General features: G+C 40.0%; 1 protein-coding gene across 6 annotated transcripts in view; it reads left to right on the forward strand.

Annotated features, from left to right (window-relative positions):
- KHDRBS3 (KH RNA binding domain containing, signal transduction associated 3) overlaps nucleotides 1-22,693 on the forward strand; it is a 197,800-nt gene that overhangs the window by 171,165 nt on the left and 3,942 nt on the right. For 3 of the 6 annotated variants that reach the window (XM_032760488.2, XM_058444612.1, XM_058444613.1), the window contains 2 exons: nucleotides 15,187-15,245; nucleotides 17,103-17,718. In XM_032760488.2, the coding sequence (XP_032616379.1) occupies nucleotides 15,187-15,245; nucleotides 17,103-17,194 (151 nt within the window). In that variant the 3' untranslated portion in view covers nucleotides 17,195-17,718. Of the gene's footprint in view, nucleotides 1-15,186; nucleotides 15,246-17,102; nucleotides 17,719-18,651; nucleotides 18,711-22,693 lie in introns of those variants that run through there. The other 3 variants (XR_009215019.1, XR_009215021.1, XR_009215022.1) reach the window with 3 other exon arrangements.

Genomic DNA, 22,693 nt, shown 5'->3' on the forward strand with positions numbered 1-22,693 from the left:
CTCCCTGGGGAGTATCTGGGTAGTCTTAATGTTGCTAATTTTGATAACATAAAACCTTGGTCTCAGAGAAATTAAGAAGAGCATTGTTGTATTTACACAGACCTTTGTTCTAATCCTGTCTTCACCACTTACCAGCTGTGTGATTTTAAATAAATTTCTTAATTTACCAAACCTCCTTTTTTTTTCTGTTTTGTGAAATGGGGTAATATCTACCCGCAGTGAATTATAAAGTTTAATGTATGTATGTATGTATGTATGTATGTATACAGAGGTGTTGCTTAACAATTGGGATACATTCTGAGAAATGCATCCTTAGGTAATTTTATCATTGGAGGAACATCATAGAGTGACTTACTCAAACCTAGATGGGATAGCCTAACGCACACCTAGGCTAGATGATACAGCCTCATGCTTCTAGGCTACAGACCTGGACCAGCATGTCATTGCACTGAATACTCTGGGCAATGGTAATGGTGGTCAGTATCTGTGTATCTAAACCTATCTAAACATAGAAAAGATACAGTAAAAATATGGTATAAAAAAAGATGGTACACCTGTATAAGGCACTTACCATGAATGGCGCTTGAAGGACTGGAAGTTACTGTGGGTGAGTCAGTGAGTGGGTGGTGAGTGACTGTGAAGGCCTGGGACGTTACTATGCACTATTGTAGACTTCATAGACATTGTATGCATAGGCTACACTGCATGTATTAAAAAGTGTTTTTCGGCTGGGCGCAGTGCTTTATGCCTGTAACCCCAGCACTTTGGGAGGCCGAGGCGGGCGGATTGCCTGAAGTCAGGAGTTCGAGACCAGTCTGGCCAACATGGTGAAACCCTATCTCTACTAAAAATACAAAAAAATTAGCCGGGTGTGATGTCGTGCACCTGTAATCCCAGCTACTCAGGCTGAGGCCGGGGAATTGCTTGAACTGGGGAGGTGGAGGTTGTGGTGAGCCGAGATCGCGACACTGCACTCCAGCCAGAGCAAGACTCCATCTCAAAAAAAAAAAAAAAAAAAGTATTTTTCTTCAATAATAAATTAATGGCATGCTATAACTTTTTTACTTTATAAACTTTAATTTTTTAACTTTTTGACTCATAATAACACTTAAAACACAAACATATTGTATAACTATACAAAAATGTATCCTTATTTCATAAGCTTTTTCTGTTTTTAAACTAATTTTAACTTTTTAAACGTTTCTATTAAAAACTAAGACAGACACACACTACACAATGTCAGGATCATCTGCATCCTTGCCTTCCCCTCCACATCTTGTGCCTCTGGAAGATCGTTAGGGACAGTAACATGCATGAAGCTGTCATCTCCTAGGATAAGAGTACCTTCTTCTGGTTACCTCCTGAAGGACCTGCCCGAAGCTGTTTTACAGATCAAGTAGACAGAGCTGAAACAGCTTCGAGCAGGTCCTTCAGGAGGTAACCAGAAGTAATAATTTTTTCTTTTTAATAAGTAGAAGGAATATACTCTAAAGTAATGATAAAAAGTATAATATGGTAAATACACAACCACTGGCATAGTCCTTTAATTTTATTTTCTAGTATGATGTACCGTACATAATTGTATGTACTATACATTTATATGACCGGCAGCACAATAGATTTATTTACACCAGTGTCATCAACACAAGTAATGCATTGCGCTATGATGCTACCACGGCTACAGCGATAGAAATATTTCGCTCCATTATAAGTTGAAGGGACTGCCCTGGTATATGTGGTCTGGCATTGACTGAAACATCATTATCCGGTGCTTGACTGTTTATGTATACACATGCACACACACTTCCTCTACAAAACCCAAAGCCAAAGTGTGCAAGAGTTGTCTCAACTCACTGTCTTCACTTGATCTTCTTCCACTTTCTCTTGAACTTGATCTTTTGGTCCCCACCCTGCGACTGAAACAACTCTGTTCAGGTCCTCAGTGACCTCCTCTGAGCACCTTTGCCGCACTTGATGAGGGATCCGTCCTTCCTTCTGAAGAGCCTTAGGCCCTCACCATCTCGGAGCCTCTGGGCTCCTCTCTCTCTGGCTAGGTGTTCTCCATCTCTTGCTAGACCCTCCTCTTCTTGCCCTCTGCATTCTGGAGTCAAGGGGCTCACTCCTTTGACCTCTTCTCCATTTGCTGTCTTCTCCATTTGCTCTCTTCTCAGTGGTCTCACTGTCTCATGGTTTTAATGACCAAGAGCAATGATGATGACTCCCAGATTTATGTCTGCAGGTGAGACCTGTCTCCTGTTAATGTCTGCAGGTGAGACCTGTCTCCTGACCCCTAGATTCTCTTTCCAGCAGCCTCCTCTCCAGAGGAGGGTCTCTCAAACCTAACATGTCCCAAATCAAACTCCTGAACTCTCCCTGCCCTGAAAGCTGTTGCTGCTATCCTCTTCCCTTTCTCTGTAAATGACAATTCTTGTTTTTTTCTTGGAACCAAGAAAAATTTCCCATTTCACTCAACCAGCATTTTAAAAACACACACATAAGAAACGAAAGCCTCTCAGTGGCCTGCATGACCCTGCATGGTCCACCTGCCTTCTTACTGATTCTGTGGCCCTCTCCCTTGTCCTCTCTGCTCCAAGTGCACTGCCTTCCTTTCTAGCCTTCAGCCGTACCAAGAATGTGTCCCCTGAAGGACTTTGACATTTTTGATGGTCCCTCTGCCCACAGTACTGTGCCCCAGATAATATCTGCGTATCTCCTCCAATTCCTTCAAATCTCAGCTCAGATGATACCTTATTAGAGAGAGTTCTCTGACTAAACTATAAAATAACAATTTTAGTTCAGTTCTTCCAATCTCTTAGCTGCTCTTCTTACTCTCAGTAGCACATCTGATCATGCGACATATTATTTATACATATATATAGTTTATTGTCTGTCTTTCCCATTAAGGACAGCTCCATGAAAGTAGTGAATTTGTGTTATTTATTAAATATGTTTTAAATAACTTGAATCCATGCATGAATGAATGAATGCATGCATGATATGATTGTCTCATATTATTTGATTTTGTGCATGGCCACTGCTGAAGTTGGTAAGTGGCAGAGCCAGGACTCAGCCTGGTCTCACTAGAGCAGGAGCTCTCTCTCCTGCACAGTGCGGTGTTCATGCCGTGACCTCCCACTGGGTGATATAGAGATACTTAACAACAAGGCTTCACTGCTGTGCACCCCAGTTTGCATATAAATGCAAGGGTAAAATGGATAACTTTCTTCTAGAGCAATGGCAAGACTTAATAAATCAGGTGAGTCTGCTTTCCTTGTAGAATTTATAGAAATATAAGCTCATGTTAATGGCACAATAAGGTTCAGATTTTAATAGTCTCTGTCTTATGAAACATAGGGACTGTTAAGTATTTAAATAAAACCAGTTTCATTTTTTTAATTACTAATTTATAAGAGGAAAGGATCTGTTTTGTCAGCTGTCATTTTAAAATTCTGTTTTGTCCCTGGGAGATAAATTTTCAGTTATGACTTCTTTTTTTTTTTTTTTTTTTTTTTTTTTTGAGGCGGAGTCTGGCTCTGTCGCCCAGGCTGGAGTGCAGTGGCGCAATCTCGGCTCACTGCAAGCTCCGCCTCCCGGGTTCATGCCATTCTCCTGCCTCAGCCTCTCCAAGTAGCTGGGACTACAGGCGCCCGCCACCACGCCCGGCTAATTTTTTTGTATTTTTAGTAGAGACGGGGTTTCACCGTGGTCTCGATCTCCTGACCTCGTGATCCGCCCGCCTCGGCCTCCCAAAGGGCTGGGATTACAAGCATGAGCCACCGCGCCCGGCCATGACTTCTTTAAACATTTTATTTTTGCCACAGTCCTAGATTCACAGCACAATTGAGAGGAAGGCACAGATTTCCCATAGACACCCTGCCTCTACACATGCACAGCCTCCCCATTATCCACGTCTGCCGCCAGAGTGGTATGTTTGTTACAATCAGTGAACCTACATTGACACATGATCATCATTCAAAGTCGTTAGTTGACATTAGAGTTCACTCTTGGTGTTGTAGATTCTCTAGGTTTGCACAAATGTATAATGTCACGTGTCCACCATTAGAGTATCACACAGAGTACTTTCACTGCCCCGAACATCCTCTGTGCTCTACCCAGTCATTCCTCCCTCCCCTCAACCCCTGTCAGTTGCTGACTCAGTTACATGTGTATACACTTGATATCAACCCATTTCTTAAAATAGGATTCTGTTGTAAACTGGGATTTTCGTTAACTCTTAATTAAATGGGGAGCAGGAATGATTCCTCAAATTATTTTAAGTCCTACTTCTCACTGTTTTTCCCAAATCACATTTTATAGCTTGAGAAACATGGTGAAATTACTTTTTAAGTTTGCCCTTGTTTTCCCTCCCCTGTCAGCACTGTGATGGATGTTCTGCTGAGCAGTGAAATGTCCAACAGTCAGGTTCACAATATCAACTCTGAAAGCTCTATAATTTAGAAAGCCAGACCTTCAGTTTTTGTGAGCTGATAGGATTGCTGAATCTTTCTCTTAGAGGGGGATTCTCTGATTAAACTATAAATTTGATTTGGCATTTTCAATGGAAAATTATTTAAATATTCCAATTATTGTCAAATGAATGTGATTTTTAATTCCTAAAGAAAATTATTTATTTGAAACTTGTTTGTTTCTCTTTTCTTATATTCTTGGCACTAGTAGATAAAACATGCCAGTTAGGGAACTGAAGCTATTCCCATGTTAAAACTGTTTGTAAGGATTTGAGGGTAATCTGTATATTTGCATTGCTTATTTGACATCCTAGTTTCTCTGACTTTTTGCTGTCTGCCCCAGAAGACCGAGCTTTGTAGTCATGGTGTTATGTGAGATCTGAGACTAAGCAATTGTGACATCGGGCTTTGTCCTCTGGCTAACTAGTTAGTGAATACTTCCTCCCTCATCACTGCTGGACAAGGAGACAGTTTTCCAGATAAAAGAATAATTCTTCAGGCAAGCGTAATGCTCACTCTGTCGGCCTCCTAAAATTTACTGAAGCCATGTGTCCTAGGCCAGTGGTTCTGAAAGTTTTTGATCTCATAATCCCTGTATATTTCATACTCTTAAAAACTAGTGAAGTAGATTGGTGTGGTGTGGGGAAAAAAATTACTGAGAGCCACAACATGCTTTAGTGTATGTGGTTTATGTATATTAATATTTATCATATTAGAAATTAAAACAGAAACATTTAAAAACTTAATCATTAAATGTAACAATCAACCCATTGCTTGTAAATATAATCTATTTTTACGAAAAATCTCTATTTTCTTAAAAAATGGTAAAAATTGTGGATTCTCATTTATGCTTTTGCATTCCTTCTGATGTGATATGTTGTTTTGATTGAAGTAGTTGGAACAACAGCTATGTAGCTGGAAAGGGGAAAGTAGCCTTTTCAAATAATAGTCGATGTTCTTCTTTAATACTACATCAAAACCTGGCAGGTAGTAGTGTGTGTTTGTTTGTTTGTTTGTTTTTGAGACGGAGTCTCGCTCATTGCCCAGCCTGGAGTGCGGTGGCGCGATCTTGGCTCGCCGCAACCTCTGTCTCCCGGGTTCAAGCGATTCTCCTGCCTCAGCCTCCCGAGTAGCTGGGATTACAGGCATGCGCCACCATGCCTGGCTAATTCTGTATTTTTAGTAGAGATGGGGCTTCACCACATTAGCCAGGCTGGTCTCCAACTCCCAACCTCAGGTGATCCACCTGCCTCGGTCTCCCAAAGTGCTGGGATTACAGGCATGAGCCACTGCACCCGGCCCAGCAGGTAGTAGTTTCTTAAAGATTAGTTGTAATGTAGACTCTAAAACCATACCAATAACCTTTTCATACTCTGTTACATTAAAATACCTTGGTCTGCCGTATACTTGATGGGTTTTTTGGCATCGTGCATGCATCATTTGAAAAATGTCACTTCGCTGAGTTATGCGTATCTTCACAGTGCTGTTATACATGCCATTATGCAATATCAAAAAAGTCACATCACCACTGATCTCAACAGAGACAAGTGTTGACTTGGCCATCAGTTTACAGTAGCAAATACTGGTTTTCCAAAATTGCAGTTTTTACTGGAAAGCTCAGATTCTGTCATTGGTAATAAATACTGTCAGTTGTTTTACTTAAAGTGACAGGCTCACTTTATTCATTTTTGAGAAAACGTGAACCAGATACCCAAGTCTGAGTAAGCCTAGTTCATTGCTGTGAGTTATTTCAGGTAACAATGATGTTTATGGAAAAGGCAGCTAGTTGGCCTCACAACGTAAGGAATGGCCCCAGGTGCTTTTCCTTGAGATCACCCTTGTACTTCAGTGTGCCCCGGAATTGCTTTCAAGAGCACTTTTCCTGTCATCATACAGAAGTTAAGAGTGTCTTTAATAGTTGAGATTTAATAAAATTAGTAAACGTTTACTTCATCAGGGACATTCTTAAGTGAAAATGCCTTAAAGAAAAGAAAAAGAATTCTCATGCATCTTGGTGCCACTGCCTTGACTTTTGGTCAACCACTAACAATTTTACCCACCACATAAAAGGTCAGGATGATGAAAAAGACAAATAACATCTTAATGTTATTCTGAAAACATTTTGACTTGATGAAACCCTGAAAGAGTTCGTGGGTCACACTTTAGAAACCACTACCCTAGGCTATTTTGAAAAGTAAGATGCAGTAATGCTGTGGGAGAGGTGGGCTCATGATGGATCCAGCAGCAAGAGAAGAATAAAGCAAGCTGTCTGAAACGTTTGACACCTCATGCAGCCTTCCCATCAGCTGAATCTTCCTCACACAGTAAGCCCCTTGAGGGCAGAAATGTCATCATTGCCTGCGGTCACATGGACAGCAGTCTGTGCATGCCAGGGACACCCACAAAGAGAGGCTAAGCTTCTGCCTTACTCATCAGAACTGGCCCCATGTAGCCTCGGAATTCTCAGGGGAAGAGGGACAGGCTAACAGTAATGTATTTCCTCTGAACACATTTAACAAAACAAGACAAGAATGAAGTTACTGCCATCTGTTTTCCCAGATTATATGACAGTAGTCGTAGCAGTGGCATTGCCCTAGTAGGAGCACTAGTGAACAAGGACCAAGGAAAAGCCAAAATTCAGCAAAGTTGTGGTCAGGTGACTGGACTTTGGCTGTAACTGTTTTTTCACCCAACTTGTATAACCTAATTCTGGAACATATTATTCAATACCCTCCTGGGGAAATATTGTTAAATGTTATAAAAGAACTATTAGATGAGTAAGGCTCTTATTGAAAGCAGATTGGAAATTTTTTAGTCATTTACCTTAAAGGAATTTCAAATCTTCAGTTATGTATGATAATGTGAAAACAAGAGTAGTCCCAAATTTTATTTTAAATATTATGTTTCATTTATTTTGCTTTATTTATAAAAATTCCTAACGGTTAGTATAACAATTGAAGGCTCCTTCTAAATAAAAAGGAAATACGAAACTAGGTCAGTCTAGAGCAATTATCTGGATTATGCATGACTCTTTCCATTTTTCCTATCACATAATAAGCAGTTAGTAGGTGTTAGCTGAAGTCTTAAATTTTATCATAATGATTGCAGGTAAGATTTTCCTTAAAGGAATGGGGCAAAATAATCAAGAAAAATTTTTGCATTAAATTTAAATAGTACAGAACTTAGTAATGTGACTTCCGAAGGAATTTACTACCCCTTCCCCCACCCCCCTAAATTGTCACAGACATGGCAACAAAACATTATTATTACAGGCGAGTCATTGAGACATGGACAAAGTTTTCAGTCCCAGTGTTTGTATGAGCCATTCATGTATCTGTTGGAATGCTGCTACATGCTAGATGTCAGTAGTGTCCAGAACAAATGCGAATGAGGTGTCATTCCTGTCTTGTCTCAGTTTTCTTACCTGTAAAATTAAATAATATGTCTACCTCAAATAATATATTTTGAGAATTAAAAGATTATCTAAGTGCATTGTAAACTGAAAAGGACTTTTAAGAAACAGTAAATTGAATCAAGAAGATGGACTAAGGGCCTATACCTGGTCCACCCACTCCTCCTTTTTAAAATCCCATGAAGTGACAGAAACAAGTTTTGAAAGATTCCTGAGAAAGAGGAAGTAGATGCAACCAAACCTCTGAAAAAAACAAAATCAGACAAAACCCCATTCAAGAGAAGGGTGCTACAATGATAGAGTGGCTTAGGGAAGATTTAACCCCCACATCAGTGGCTATAAAGGATAGAAAGAGGCTCAAGGTGTTCTCATAACTGATTGAAGAACTGTCTCTGAAACAGCAAGGCTGGTCTGCTCTGCCTCCAACTCAGTGGTTCTGAGTGCAGGGTAATGGTGTTGGATCCCAGAGTAAAGCTGTAGCAATGCGAGGCCAAACCTCAGGTAGTCCCACCCTCTGGAGGACCCAGGAGCCCCCAGAGACAAAGCATACATTACTCGCATATCCCACCCAATAGTATATTGTGTCCTTCTCCATAGCCACCAGAAGAAGCCTATTTTAAATAAGGGGTAGCTTTTATACACAAGCAAACTGAGAGCCTCAAAAGCAAAAACTAACACATATCTAAAATTTATAAAGCATTTAAGAAACATTATACTCAACAAACTGGAAAACTAACACCTTGAATAAACAGCTCACAGAATAGAAAATGATTATAAAATAAGTGACTAAATCTTAGATGGATAGGAAGACATAGCGTTCATAAAGTCCAAACCAGTTATAGAGTTGGGAATTTAGAAGTTAGTAGATGGCCAGCTGGGCGCCGTGGCTCACGCCTGTAATCCCAGCACTTTGGGAGGCCCAGGCAGGCACATCACGAGGTCAGGAGATTGAGACCATCCTGGCCAACATGGTGAAACCCTGCCTCTGCTAAAAATACAAAAATTAGCTGGGCATGGTGGCATGCGCCTGTAGTCCCAGCTACTCCCAGCTACTCGGACGGCTGAGGCAGGAGAATTGCTTGAACCTGGGAGGCGGAGGTTTTAGTGAGCCAAGAGTGCGCCACTGCACTCCAGCCTGGAAACAGAGCGAGAGAGTGAGACTCCATCTCAAAAAAAAAAAAAAAAAAAAAAAAAAAAAAAAAAAAAAAAAAAAAAAAAAAAAAAGCAGCTAGTGAGGTAGGAAGGAAACCAGGAAGTATAACATCATGGGAGCAAAGTGAAGGAAGTATATCAAGGAAGAGGTGTAGTAATCAGCTATATCAGGTAGTTACTGATCAGTCACATAACATGTGGATGAGCATTGACAATTGAATTTAGCAACTTGAAGTTCAATGGTTACCTTGGTAAGGGATGAAAAGTTTAAGAGGAATAATGGTGATGATTGCGATGAAGTTGAAAGGCTAACTGGTATAATCCTAGAAACTAAAAGAGAGGAAATCATAGAGAGTGGGATATGTGAAGTTGAAGACTGAAGTTACTGCTAATGGCAAGATCCTAGAGTGTGACATGGAGGGGTTGGCTAAAGGAGGCCGGGTCAGTGGACAAGAGGAGCCAGAAAATTGAGAGGCCTGTGTGTTTGAAGGATCATCTTCCCATATGCCGAAATCCCCAGGACTCAGGACAGTGATGGTGTTGGGAGAAAGCTGGGTGTTTGTTCAGAAGAGTGAAGCATGATGGTCTGGAAGAGGCAGAGGTGTCTGTACCTTAGGGGAGGGAGAAGTTAGCCACAAAAAGAAAAATACTCTCCTTTCCTCTAGGCCCATTGTATTCAAGCCATTTTTGCATTGCTGTAAAGAAGTACCTGAGGCTGGGTAATTTGTAATGAAAAGAGGTTTAATTGGCTCACAGTTCTTCAGGCTGTATGGGGCCTCAGGGAGCTGTTACTCATGGCAGAAGGCCAAGTGAGAGTGGGAGCAGAGAAAGAACAGGGTGGTGCCACAGGCTTTTAAACAACCACATCTTGTGAACTGAGCAAGAACTCACATCACCAAGGGAATGGTGCTAAACCATTCATGAGGGATCTGCCCCCATGATCCAGTCACCTCCCACCAAGCCCCACCTCCAACACTGGGGATTACATTTCCACATGAGATTTGCAGGAGGACAAACATCCAAACCACATCACCCAGTGATATCTTGGCTGTGGGAGTTAAAGAAAAAAGTGGAGAGGGTTGCTGGGGAAGAATTGTCATTAGAGGTAAATCAAGTTTTCATTGAGCAAGAAACTTTCAAAGAAGAGATTCAGACTATGTAAGGGATTTTTGCTAGTGGTGGAGCATGAATTCCAGAGGGTGCAGTGACAGAATTGCAGGCATGGGTAGGAGAAGAGGACAGATGGGGATATGCAGAATTTTAGGTGTGCTAAAGACAAAGAGCAACGTAGTGATTTAGAGCTTCCTGAGCTGACATAAATACAAGCAAAAGGCCTAATGAGATAGTTCCAGTGAATTTAAAGTAGAAATTGGTGGAGAGGCTCAAAGAGGTTGCAGGAGTAGGGGAAAGACAAATGTCAGGAGTTTCTTCTTAACCCCACTTCTTCTTAACCCCACTCATAGAGGTGTGATGACCTGGGGAAGGTAGACTTCATCCCACTTGAGTCCTTGCTCAGGGTTTGTGGTCTTCTGTTGACCTCTGTATATGTAGGGTAGAAGGCCTAAGTAGACATGAACTTGGTCTCAGTGCTATGATTTGTTCCTTGACACCTATCAGGAGAGGGACAGAATGACATGCTGTCTCCTGATGTTAGGGGCTATTTCTTGACTCAAGTTGATGGAATTGATGAAAACCTCTGGGAAATCCAGGAATGATGCTGAGCACGCCGGCTTCCTTTGACCTGCTGTAATGGGGTGGGTCATGGAGGGAAGGTAGAGACATGGTCCTGGTGCCAGGAAGGGAAGCCCCCCCTCTTGATCTGTTGAGAGAGGGGCCTCCCTGGATCCCTTTGATGGAGTTGAGAAGTATTTGGCCTAATGTGTTTTCTTGCCTGTTATCAATATGAAAAGTTGTATCCATAAATGAAGAGATTTTTAGTGTTTTTCCCCTTTGCCATATGTTGGGGTTTTAGTTTATCATTGGGAAATAGGACATGTCTTTGGTTAATAGACATTTGAGGTACAAGAAATGAAATGCTGTAAAAGCAATTCAGATGGAACTGACAGGTATGAGAATGGGGCCCAGCTGCTCCCAGCTCCTCAGCTTGATGACAGTCTTACAATAAGTAATCAGAAACTGGGTGAAATGATAGCAAATGTCAGTTTTAAGTTTTCACTTGTCAAAACTAAGATTGTCTCATCACCAAACCATTGCTGGACCTAATCATGCTACCTTTTATCTTTTTGTGCATTAAAAAACATTCTTTACCCTCATTTTTATTATGCTGAACTGTGTTATAGCACCTCACAGTCAGTTTCCAGTCTGTGCTCATGTTCATTACTGCTTACTTCATTTAATAAAGGAGGTTTAGTTTGGTCAGAAAGGAGTTGTTAACTCTTCTGTTTATTAGTCACAGGACCTGTCATTTACAGTTCCAAGTTAAACACTTGGGAACTGTCTCAGTCAAGGAAATCCCTTTCAGTTTTATGGTGAGGTTACTCATTTATCTGTGCAACGGAGAGAAAATTCTCAAGAACGTCAAGGTTGTATTTGTCTGAGGAGCCATTATGATGTAACTTCTGACCCTTGGAAAGAAGACTGAGGTTCATTTAATTTAGCACTGAGTTTCCAAGAAGCATTTGCCAGTTTATTTTCAACAAAATGAGAAATTATGTTGACTACTGTGGGGCTAGATGCTGTGAAAGAGCCATGGAAGATGTTAGAGCTGCCAGGAGACCTGAGCAGCGTCTAGACCAGCCCATGATTTGGCAGATGAACAGGAAGACTCCCACATGGAAGCCACACTCCCAAGGTGGCACTGTGGGTAAAGGCCCAGGCCTTGACTGACAGCTGACAGACATTTTTGTCAAAAGCTTTGAGTCTCAATTTCAATTCTCAAGACAAGAGAAATATTCTATTAATACTGTAATAGCATTTTCATATTTAAAGCTATCATATCTTAAGCAGGAAAGCCATGTTTTTTCTTTTGTTGTTAGTTTCTGCTGGTTTATTATCTTTTTGAATATGAAAATTGATCTGCTCTCTTTTCAGTTAGTCCCTCTTCTTCTCACCATAACTGTGTATTATTCCGTGAGGGAAAATTAGGACTACAGAAAGGAACCCGGAGAGAGACTAAGGCAGTCACAGATCACTATGATCATGTGGCAGCATGTTTCATGTGGGCCCGACTTCTGTTTCTGAGCATAAGGAAGGATCATTAAAGCCCCAGGGAGAGCAAACAAGAGAAATTCTGGAAGAGCAAAAGGCCAGGTCAAAGTGGGAACCGATCACATAAGGTGGCAACCCGTGGTGAGCAAAAGCCACCTGTAGCATTTGTGTTCAGCACATGGCAGTGGTAGTGTTCTGAGCTTTGAGTGTAGGTGCTGCCACTTACAAGTTGAGTGACCCTGGGCAGATGGCTCAGCTTGGGCCTCAGCTGCCTCGTCTATAAAAGCACAGAGTTTTTTTAGATTAGCTGAGCTCATGTGCGTGAGAAGTTGTCAGTAGGGCAGTGGTGTAGCTCAAAATAGTTGCATTCCTCTCACACTCCTTTTTCTTCTAAATTTTTTTAGGAATGCCAGCCCTCAATTTGAAGACCATTTTTTAAAACTCTGTGGCTCCATGTACCTCTGTGGAAAAATTGCACATTGCTACTTGGTATATTAGGTCAGCTGTAGTAGTGACTATTCTGTAATGTGTTAAGCCAACGGAGCTTAACACAGCACATTTCAGAGAGCTTATTTTATACAGAGAGCTCAAATCATAACCACCGTGTTACACCGTATTTAATTAACTTGTAAGGATATGATTAAGCCAGGAAAACAAGGTGGGGCCTATGTTCTATGTGTGGAAGAAGTATTCTAAGGAATATTCCGGTCCAGGCATTTGTCTTTTTTTTTTTTCTTTTTTTTTTTTGTGATGGAGTCTCGCTCTGTCGCCAGGCTGGAGTGCAGTGGCACGATCTCAGCTCACTGCAACCTCCGCCTCCTGGGTTCAAGCAGTTACCCTGCCTCAGCATCCCGAGTAGCTGGGACTGCAGACGTCACCACGCCCAGCTAATTTTTATATACTTTTTTTTAGTAGAGACAGGGTTTCACCATGTTGGCCAGGATGGTCTCGATCTTCTGACCTCGTGATCCGCCTGCCTCAGCCTCCCAAAGTGCTGGGATTACAGGCATGAGCCACGGCGCCTGGCCCGGTCCAGGCGTTTTTCATCAATACTTACTATATTTGGTTGAACTGCTTGTAGACACCTAGATTTTCCAACCTGTTTCCTGCCTCTGCTTTGCATATTCTATTTCTTCTGCCTGGAAGACCCTTGCTGCCATTGCCTCTGTCCATTCCTTCTCCACCTGTCTTCACCTGCACCCTCAGAACACTGTGCAAGCACTGCATGCTCCAAGCCATTCATGACACACTAGAGTGATGGAGGTGCCCCTTCTCCTTATACCCATTTAACATATGTAACGTGAGGGTCTCCTCCAGGCCAAACGAATGAGAACCAGGGCATGCTGTCGTGGGAAACCAACCTCACTCAGGGATACCAGCAGGGTTCTCTTTGGAAGTGGCATTTAGGTTAAGGGCTTGAGTTGGAAACAGCCTGGAGGAGAGGAGAGAAGGGCCTTCTGGCAGAAGGAGTAGCAGATATAAAAACTCATGCCCACATGTTTGAGATAAAAAGGAACTAGCTCCATTGCTTACACGTTTCTCATAGGAATGGCCATGCTGTGCCGTAGTCATTAAATGTTTAGATGATTAGTCTCTGGTGTCTTTTCCTGAGAAAGAAAACGTGGGGGAAAAACTCCGTGTGGTTGTGACCACAAGTCTGGCCTGTGTGGTCAAAGAGATTCAGCTATACTGTCCTCCATGCAATTTAGCCTGGCTTCTTAGCTCTTCTGGTCTGCGGTATCCTTATCTGTCAAATGGGTATGGCAGTTTTACTGTCTGAGGCCGGGGGTGATGGGGGATCTCAGCGGCTGGTGTTCAGTAGGCATTCACAGCATGCATCTGTGCTCCTCAAACTGTGACTTCCTGAGGTGTTAAACATCTGAGCTGAATCATTTTCCATTTTGATTAGAAACCTCTTAATTGTATGAAATTGGAAGAATGGGGATGTTTATTTCCATGACAGTCTAAGATAACAAATTCAGGATGGTGGTTTCCCTACAAAATTGAGTGGGAAAGAGGAAAGCCTGAGAGGGTACATGGAAACTCTTTCCCAGATACTCAGAATGGTTATGGCTTAGTAATCTAGACTTTTCACAAGTCTGTTCCTGTAAAAAATTATTCCTAGTTCAGATACATTGTATATATGTAGGCTGTTTTGCATCATCTGCAAAATGGCAGGATAACTCTTCCCTCTTGCTGTCAGTGATGGCTCTTTCCTCGTGCTCTCTCAAGGATGTTGTATATTGGAACATGGATTTGCCTGTACTTTGAAAAGATCCTTGGCCTCATGTAACCAGACTTGTGACTAGATTGCAGAGACCCATTTCCCTGCTCTCCTGTCCCATGTGGCCGTGGCTGCTGAGTCGCCTTTTCCTAGCAGCTTCTGGATGGTGATGCAGCAGTGCTGGTCAAAGAAAACATTTCATCTGGGCATTTGTTTTTAATGTATTATAAAGTACAGCACCCACAATTCATGCAGCACCAGATTCTCTGGTAGACGAGGGTGTAAGAAGAAATAAAGTCTTTGCCTTCTGTAAACATGCCATCTATTGGAAAGGAGGTGTTTACCTCCTCCCCCACTCCCACAGTGCCTTGCACAGGCCCAGCCCTAGCTCTTGGCACACTGGGCTAGAATTGTCCACACACATCCCCCCTCTCCGCAGACTCCCAGTCTTCCCAGGTCAGGTACTGTCTTTGTATTCCCTCGTGCACTTTTAGGAGCTTACTGTGTGTTGGGTGGCCAATTGTTGTGGTTAAAATGTCAAAACATATTTATTATGTATTAAAATTAGGGAGCTAGACAAGGGGTCTTTGATAATCCTAAAGTTAACACTTCTGCTTTAGAACTCTGTGATCTCGGTGGGAATTTCTTTGAATTTTCAGTCCTGCCTTTCATTAGTTGTCTTTAAGTTTTATAATACTTTATTGAATACTGTTGAAACTCACAGCCAGAAGATTTTGTCATTTGTTTTGTTTTGTTCACTGCAGTGGTGCTGATTACTATGACTACGGACATGGACTCAGTGAGGAGACTTATGATTCCTACGGTGAGTGACTGGCCAGAGCATGTGAAGAGGGAGGAGAGATGGCCGTAGAACGACCTTAAAGATCTTAATGGGAAGAGAATAAGGACATTTGGACTCTGAAACAGCAGCTTCCTGTCAATTCATTTGTGCATATCTAGCTATTTTTAGAGGCTCCTTTATTATTTAAATATTTAAAGAGGACTAAAGACTTGCCGAAGATTGCATGAATCCAGATTCTGAACTTAAATTTTATGTTTGAGTTGATTGCCGTGTGCTGATTTTCTCACAGAGTAGTTTTTCAAACTGCAGACACTTGATAGCTGGGTCTTTTTGCAGTGTCCTTGTTTCCTGACAGTGAAGGGAAATGAAGCAATTGAGACTACAGCTCTAAAGTGATTCTCCCACCTTCATCTTTATGTTTTAATTCATTTCCAATCTCAAACCCTCTGAAAAAAATTACACTGGGAGTCATTTCATAAAGGTTACGAAAGCACTGAGCCAAGGAGGAGATACAGGGTCTGTAAGCTTCACAAGGCAGCAGCTAAACCCCTCTTAATTCAGTGGAGCTGCTAGAGATGCTGGGGACTTCATGTCCAAAGTCTCACTATGCAGAAGGACGACAGGTTTAATTAAAAGAATTGGCAGCAGCAACATAATGGTAGTAAGAAGAGCCTTTGCTGCAGGGCAAGGAGATCAGAGAACGTGAAGCTTCAATCAGTTTCAAAGCTCTGATGAATCCCTGGTACCCGGTGCAAGTATATCAGGATTGTGGTTAATGGATGTTAGGACATTTCTCTTAATAACTGAAAAACCATTTTCCAGTGTTAAACCTTTTGAAGTAAATTTTGTTGTATCACCTGCCCGAAGCTGTGATGGCTGCACCTTGGATTTTTTTTTTTTTTTTTTTTTGTTATCCGTAACAAACACTTAAGAGAAATATGTTGGTTTGCTGAATGCAGGCTACCTAAATTGATGCAAGTTAGCTTGAGGGAGTGACGTTGATTGCATATTTTGTATCAAAAAAAGAGGTCATTTTAAGCATTTTTCCTTCACAGCTTTTTAAACTGGTCTCTGTGGACACATGGCTTTTAAATTGCTGTATGTTGCAGCAGGGATGTTAACTGTTTGATGTCCAAGACCTATAGATAACTCATTAAAAGTTATCTTCAGGCTGAACAGGTGTTTAATTTCAGGAGATAAAGATGATAGAATGTCCTTGGTTATTAATACCATTGTCCAGTACAGATTTAGCATTATGATGAATGAAATCTGACATTATGTCGTTAAATTTATTTCATATTCATGAAGTGCTATTGAGAAGTGAAGTTAAACCCAATGCAACTTTCCTTCAGTCTTTCCGTGAAAGCGCCTGTGAAAAGTGAGATCATATTTCCCTTTCTCAGTCTGCCCCTTCCCGTTTTGCTCTCCGGTTTTCTTCTCCTTTGTCTTCACAGATGCTATGTTTTTTCTTTGTTTTTGCTGTTGGAAGACATCTAAGTGATCCTTTTCCCATTCTCTTTTTCACTCATAAATGTCCTGATGTTTAGCAAAAGGCAGTTCTCCTTGCTACTTGAGCTTGTAGACTGTTGTTAAATTGAGTAACCAAAAGGAAAGTCCCTGCAAAGTCGGTTGCCATTTCAGATACAAGAACTGTTTATCTTCCCATGCTGACGAATTTTGCGAGTGAGATGATTATTTTTCCTTGTGTTTGTAATTTATTTAAGTAAATTCCTCGTTTGTTTTTCTTTTCAGTACACCAGGGGTATATATTTTCAATATGACATGTACCTTTGGTTCAGGGCTAAGTTAGAGTCTGAAAAATGAAGCCTGTGGGATTCATGGCAGCGATCTAATTGTGATTCATCTTACTGATTGTAGGGCAAGAAGAGTGGACTAACTCAAGACACAAGGCACCTTCAGCGAGGACAGCAAAGGGCGTCTACAGAGACCAGCCATATGGCAGATACTGATTGTACTGTCTGATGTTGTGAAATAGCCAATCTCCACCAGTCCTGTATACTGTTCAAAGTAATTTTTTTCTATGAACAATCCCTTTTTAAATAAATCAAAATGCTTAAAATCTGAATGGATGGAACTTAAAACTACTTTGTTGAAACATCAACCTGGGCAGAAAAAAAAAAAAAAAGACATGTAAAATTTTGTTATTTCCAGTCTGTATATGAAAAAATAGGTCATCAAAAGAAAAAAAATAACTTTGATTAACTAGTGTTAAACAAAAAATAGGTTTACTAAATATGTTAATCTATTCTTTTAACATAAGCCTCACCTTTCATTTTAAAGGTTTCCATAGAATTTAGTTATTTTATCTTTCAGCCATATGCTAGTTTTTTTTCTCTTGCCAACATGCGTAAAAAGGGAAGCCAATTACAAGTGCAAATAATGTGGTATTCTTTTGTAACTCAAGTCTTGAAATGTTCTGTAGTGTTAAGCAAAGTCTCCTCTTGCTTGATACTAAATAAACTTTTGAAAGAAATTTTGTGTGTGTGAGCTAACAATTTCATGGGTTTTTTTTTTTTTTATTTAAAAAGGCCTTCATAAATAGTTGTAAACAGGGAAAGAATTCATTTAACAATGCTTGTCATAAAAGGGTCACACTAAACATTGTACAACTTATTTTAAAAATGGTATAAAATTAAATGTACCATTATATACTCACCATAGATTTAAATGCTGTTTAAAGAGTCCAAATGGTATCGAGCTGCTTGAGTGGCACGTTAAACTACGCAAAACCAAATCTTGTTTAAAAACTGGTTTTAAAATAACTACTGGATTTTCTGAAAAAGATGTGATCAGTTTTCATCTTGTTGAGCGTTTTTTCACTAGTGCAACTTTGGATTTTTTATGAGAATTTTGGTACCTTAATGAACACCTCGCTCCATGCTGGAAGCACTAAGCACAAAGCTTTTAAAGACTTTCTGGCTTGACTAATTGAGGTCGCACTCGCCAAGGCTGAGGATGTGTAACCCTTAAACGGTCTTCATTTTCAAAGGTAAATAAATCAAATAAGATTTTAATCTCACTTAATTTATCTTAATATAACTAATAAAACCAGAGAGATTACAACTTAGCAAGTTTCATTATCCATTTTAGAAAAGTTTTAAGATCACCTAAATTCTCATTTTAAAAAGTTTAATTTGTTTTAGTAATCTAAAAAGCCTTAGTTTAGTCAGTTTAATTGGGGCCAATTACTCCCTATTAAACAACTGTAAAACCTCATAACTAGTTATTTGTAATACATTATTTGGTTAGTATTTGAGGGCACTTCTTAAAACTGACAAATATTTAATAACGTTATTCTTTAATCATTAAGCTTTTTTAATTGTAGATTATGTAAAATGTTTAATTTTTATTTCTTGGGGGATTTTTTTCTCTTTATTTTGAGTAAAAAGGTCTTTTCTTTTGTTAGGAAATGTCAGCCATCTTGGAATGTCACAGGAACTGGTTGAACACCTGAAGCAAACAAAGGTAAGTTTGCCTTTTTGTTCCAATTATCCTGACCTGTGTGGAAGATGAAGACAATTTCACACTTACCTGAAGTCACATGGAAAATTTCCACTGCTGGTTTCCTAGTACAACACTAGTGATTATGTCAGATTAACTCCAAAAGTCAGAAAAGAAGCTTCCTAAATGTAAACAGGTCAGACCCAGGAAGCTTCATTATAAGCGGCAGAGATTGAAGGCTCAGGTCATCCTGATATTTAAATATTCAGATTACTGTCTTCAGAAAATATCTAGCAGTCTAGTCAATAGCATGAAAAAAATTTTCCAGATTATTCAGTAAAAAGAGCAGTTTGCCAAACTTCATATATAATATCCCAATTTTAGTTTTCTATGTGCATGCATAGGTAAAAAAAATTACACAGATATGCTGGAAATTTTTGACAGTATTTATCTTAGTCTTATGGAAGCATGGTTTTCTGTGCTTCTGAATTTTATGAAACAAATTATAAGTACTATAAAATGTATTTTATAAAAATTACTTCATAAAATGTAAAAATCTGGGGACCTATAAAGGAAAAGTATTGTTATTTTTGTCTCTCTTTTTACATTTTCTTGATTTTTTTCTAAAGCATCAAAAAATACTACTTAGGCCCTGATCTTCCAGAGAGTCTTACTTTTTCAGTGTTTGTATTTGAGCTCTGCCACTTAGCTGTGTGACTTTGGGCAAGTCTCACTTTCTCCATCAGTTCAGTGAAAATGATGCTTATCCCATGCAGTTGTTAGAAGAATTAAGATAATATCATCAGAGTGTTTTGTAACCTGAAAGTGATACAATCATGTAAAGTTTAATTGTCAAAGTTGTATTCACATATTTAATATATATGAAAAATATATGAGCTTGGTTTTCCCTAATAGCCAAAATTAGCCTGAAATAATTAAATTGCTTTTAGAAAGAAAATAATTCTCATCATTTTTGTAGACCAAACTAAGTTTATTATATTTTCTTTTTGTTTGTCTGTTTGGATTTTTGTTGTTGTTTGTTTTTCTCTTGTATGGAATGGGAATGTGACATCCACCACATCTCTGTAGTGTATGATGTTATTGAAATTTTTCACAATTTTTTTCTTTATTAAATAATTTTTTTAAGGAGTTGGCATACAGAATAATAAATCAAGAATTATGGAGAGGTAGCAGGTCAATCCTCAGGTGCTATTCAGAGTTAATTAACAGGAAATACTATACAATTTTATGTTTATTGTCATGTTTTCAAAGCATCCATAGCTTTATCAGACTGTAAAAGGGATTGTGATCCAGAAAGGCCCAGATCACTCTCGGACAGGAACTTTCCTACTTGGCCTTCGAGATCTTCTCCTATCTGGCTGATGCTCCACCAGACCTGATTTTTTTCTGTTTCCATAGGAAGACCCTGCTATAGATAAGCCAGTCTTCTCATGTCTCTAAGAGCACATTTCATTGTTCCCAAATCGCTTCCTCCTAACCTTTGTTGTCACCCCCTTAGAATTCATTCATTTTCTCATATGACAGCATATATGGAACATGAGCTCCATACTGGACACAACAGAGGCACTGGTCATACAAAGACTGATAAGACAGGGAACCCTGTATTCAAATACCACAAAAGCAAATGGAGGTGACAGCCCCATGACACACAACTTTGCTATTGCCTGTATCTTTGCATGAAGAAACCATACCCATCCTTCAGAACTCAGCTCCACGCCCTCTCTTCCATGATGTCCTCACCAGTTAAATCAGGCTGTGATCCTCCACCCTCTCTAAAGAGCATGCTTGGTTTATATTTCCTCATTTTAGTATTGGTATCATATGACTTACATTGGTTGTAAGTTGCCATAACAGCCAAGCATGTGCTTATCACTTTCTGTAAATTATTTTATTGAATCCTCACAGCCATAAGAAGGTATCATCTACATTTTAAAAAAGGAAGAAATTTAAGCTTCAGGAGGTGAATTTCACGCCTGTGTTGCTCATGTACCTTATAACTGGTAGAGCCCAGATTTGAACTAATTGATTTTAATCCAGAGTCTTTGATCTTAACCATGTTGTTATACAGTCATTCTTTATATTACAGTGGCTCCTCCGTTAGATTAAAGGCTCTTTAAGAGCAGGAGCCTTTAATTTGTGTATCTCACACAACGCTGAGCATTGTGAATGATAACTGCCCCCTTCTCTTTCTAATAACTGCCCCCTTCTCTTTCTCTACCCCGCCCCTGCCCCAGATTCCTTCATGGAGAGAGTCTTTCACTTGTTTAGGTTCTGAATCTTCTTGTACTCAGGTATTCCAAGTCAAGTCAGTATCAGTATTTACTCAGATATATTTCCTGAACACCTGCTGTGTTGCAGGTAGTAGGAAGACAGTGATTAAAGACATCATTGTTGTCCTTGCAAGTGCCACAGTCTACTAGGGAAATGGGCAAAGACCACATCTGTAGAGCTCTGACAGAGATACATGTGCTTTCTAGGCACATGGAAGGGAGATTTGTAACCCAGGCACGTTGGTCAGAGGTAGCAGAAGGGGCCCATGGAGATGTTAAGACCAGTAGAAGATAACCACACACGGCAGGTACTCTCGGAGCACCTGTGCTTCCGCTCTGCCCTTCACCCGCTTTGTGACCTTGAGTCAGTGACTTAACCTCTCTAAACAAGAGTCTAAACTGCAGGTTCCCCACTTATAAAATAGACAGTCATGATACCTACCTTAGTATTGCTGTGAAGATTAGAAGCATGCCTGGCACAAATGAAGGTGTTCACTAATTGGTTGCTATATGTAAATATTTGCAATTATAAGAACACGTGATAATTGAGGAAACTGCAGGTATATTAGATCATTAGAGAAAGTAAGAGACAATGCTGGCTGGCTAGGACAATGGACATGTAATGAAGGGTCTTGTAGGTTCTGCTAAAAAGCTCAAATTCAGTGCAACCATTTTCAAGTGTAGTGTCCTCTTTGCCTTTAAGCTTGACGTACTCCATTCCCTTGGGCAGATATAGTGCCTCATTTAGTCTGTGTTCCAAAAAGAACTCTACAAACTTCTGTTTCCACTGGTTAGTGATTGTATAGCCAATCAGTGCCTTAAAAAATAGTTGCTCTCACTTTTTCATCCTCTTGTCCCCATCTCTTCACATAGTTATTTGACAGTGTAAGGGTTTAGTAAGTGAACGGCATTGTCAGTGTGATCAAGATGATTCCTAACAGGCAGCGTTAGGAACGGTTAGCCCAGATCCCAAAAAACCCACACAATCATGTTAACAATACTACAACTTAGATAGTCTAGCTCCCTTGTTTAACTCAAAATTGAAGACTCTGGTCACTGTATACAGAGACAGGTTCCAGAATGTAAAACTAATGATTTGAAGAAAAAATAAAATTTTGGAGTCAAAAGTTAAATGAAAATATGAGACATTTTATAGAATATGTGACAAATTTAAGGAATAAAGTTTATTGTTTTCTGTGCAAATAATATCTGCTATTTATATTGATATTCAGTGTTTTGTAGGGGTAGAAAGGAAAAAATCCATCATTATTTTAAAATAACAATCTATTTTATGCCTGATTCTGTTTCTATTTCTGATTGGGAAAGGCTACAGATCATTTTTCAATCTGAATTTCACCCTCCCTTATCGATGGAAAATCCTGTCCAGTTTAAGTTGATTCTGACTGACATTCCTGTTTCAAAAATCTCAGTTGTGTATTTCAGTGATTAGCATCCATTGCTGAAATCATTTTTCAGATCTTAATGTGATGAGTCCTTCAGTAACTTTCAGGATAAAGCTCAGCCTCCTTGGCTCTGAACATCAAGCCCTGCGTAATTCTGCTGCTGGCCTCCCCAGCCGCCTGGAGCACAGCATGCTCTGACCCCAGCCCACTGTGGTCCAGCCCTGATAGATTGAAAACCATCTAGAGCTTTTCTATCAGTGCCATTCTCTGCCTGAAGTAACAGTTCCTTACCCCACTCAAATAAATGAACACA

The sequence above is a fragment of the Hylobates moloch genome, unplaced genomic scaffold (assembly GCF_009828535.3).
Source record: "Hylobates moloch isolate HMO894 unplaced genomic scaffold, HMol_V3 SCAFFOLD_9, whole genome shotgun sequence".
Lineage (NCBI taxonomy): Eukaryota > Metazoa > Chordata > Mammalia > Primates > Hylobatidae > Hylobates > Hylobates moloch.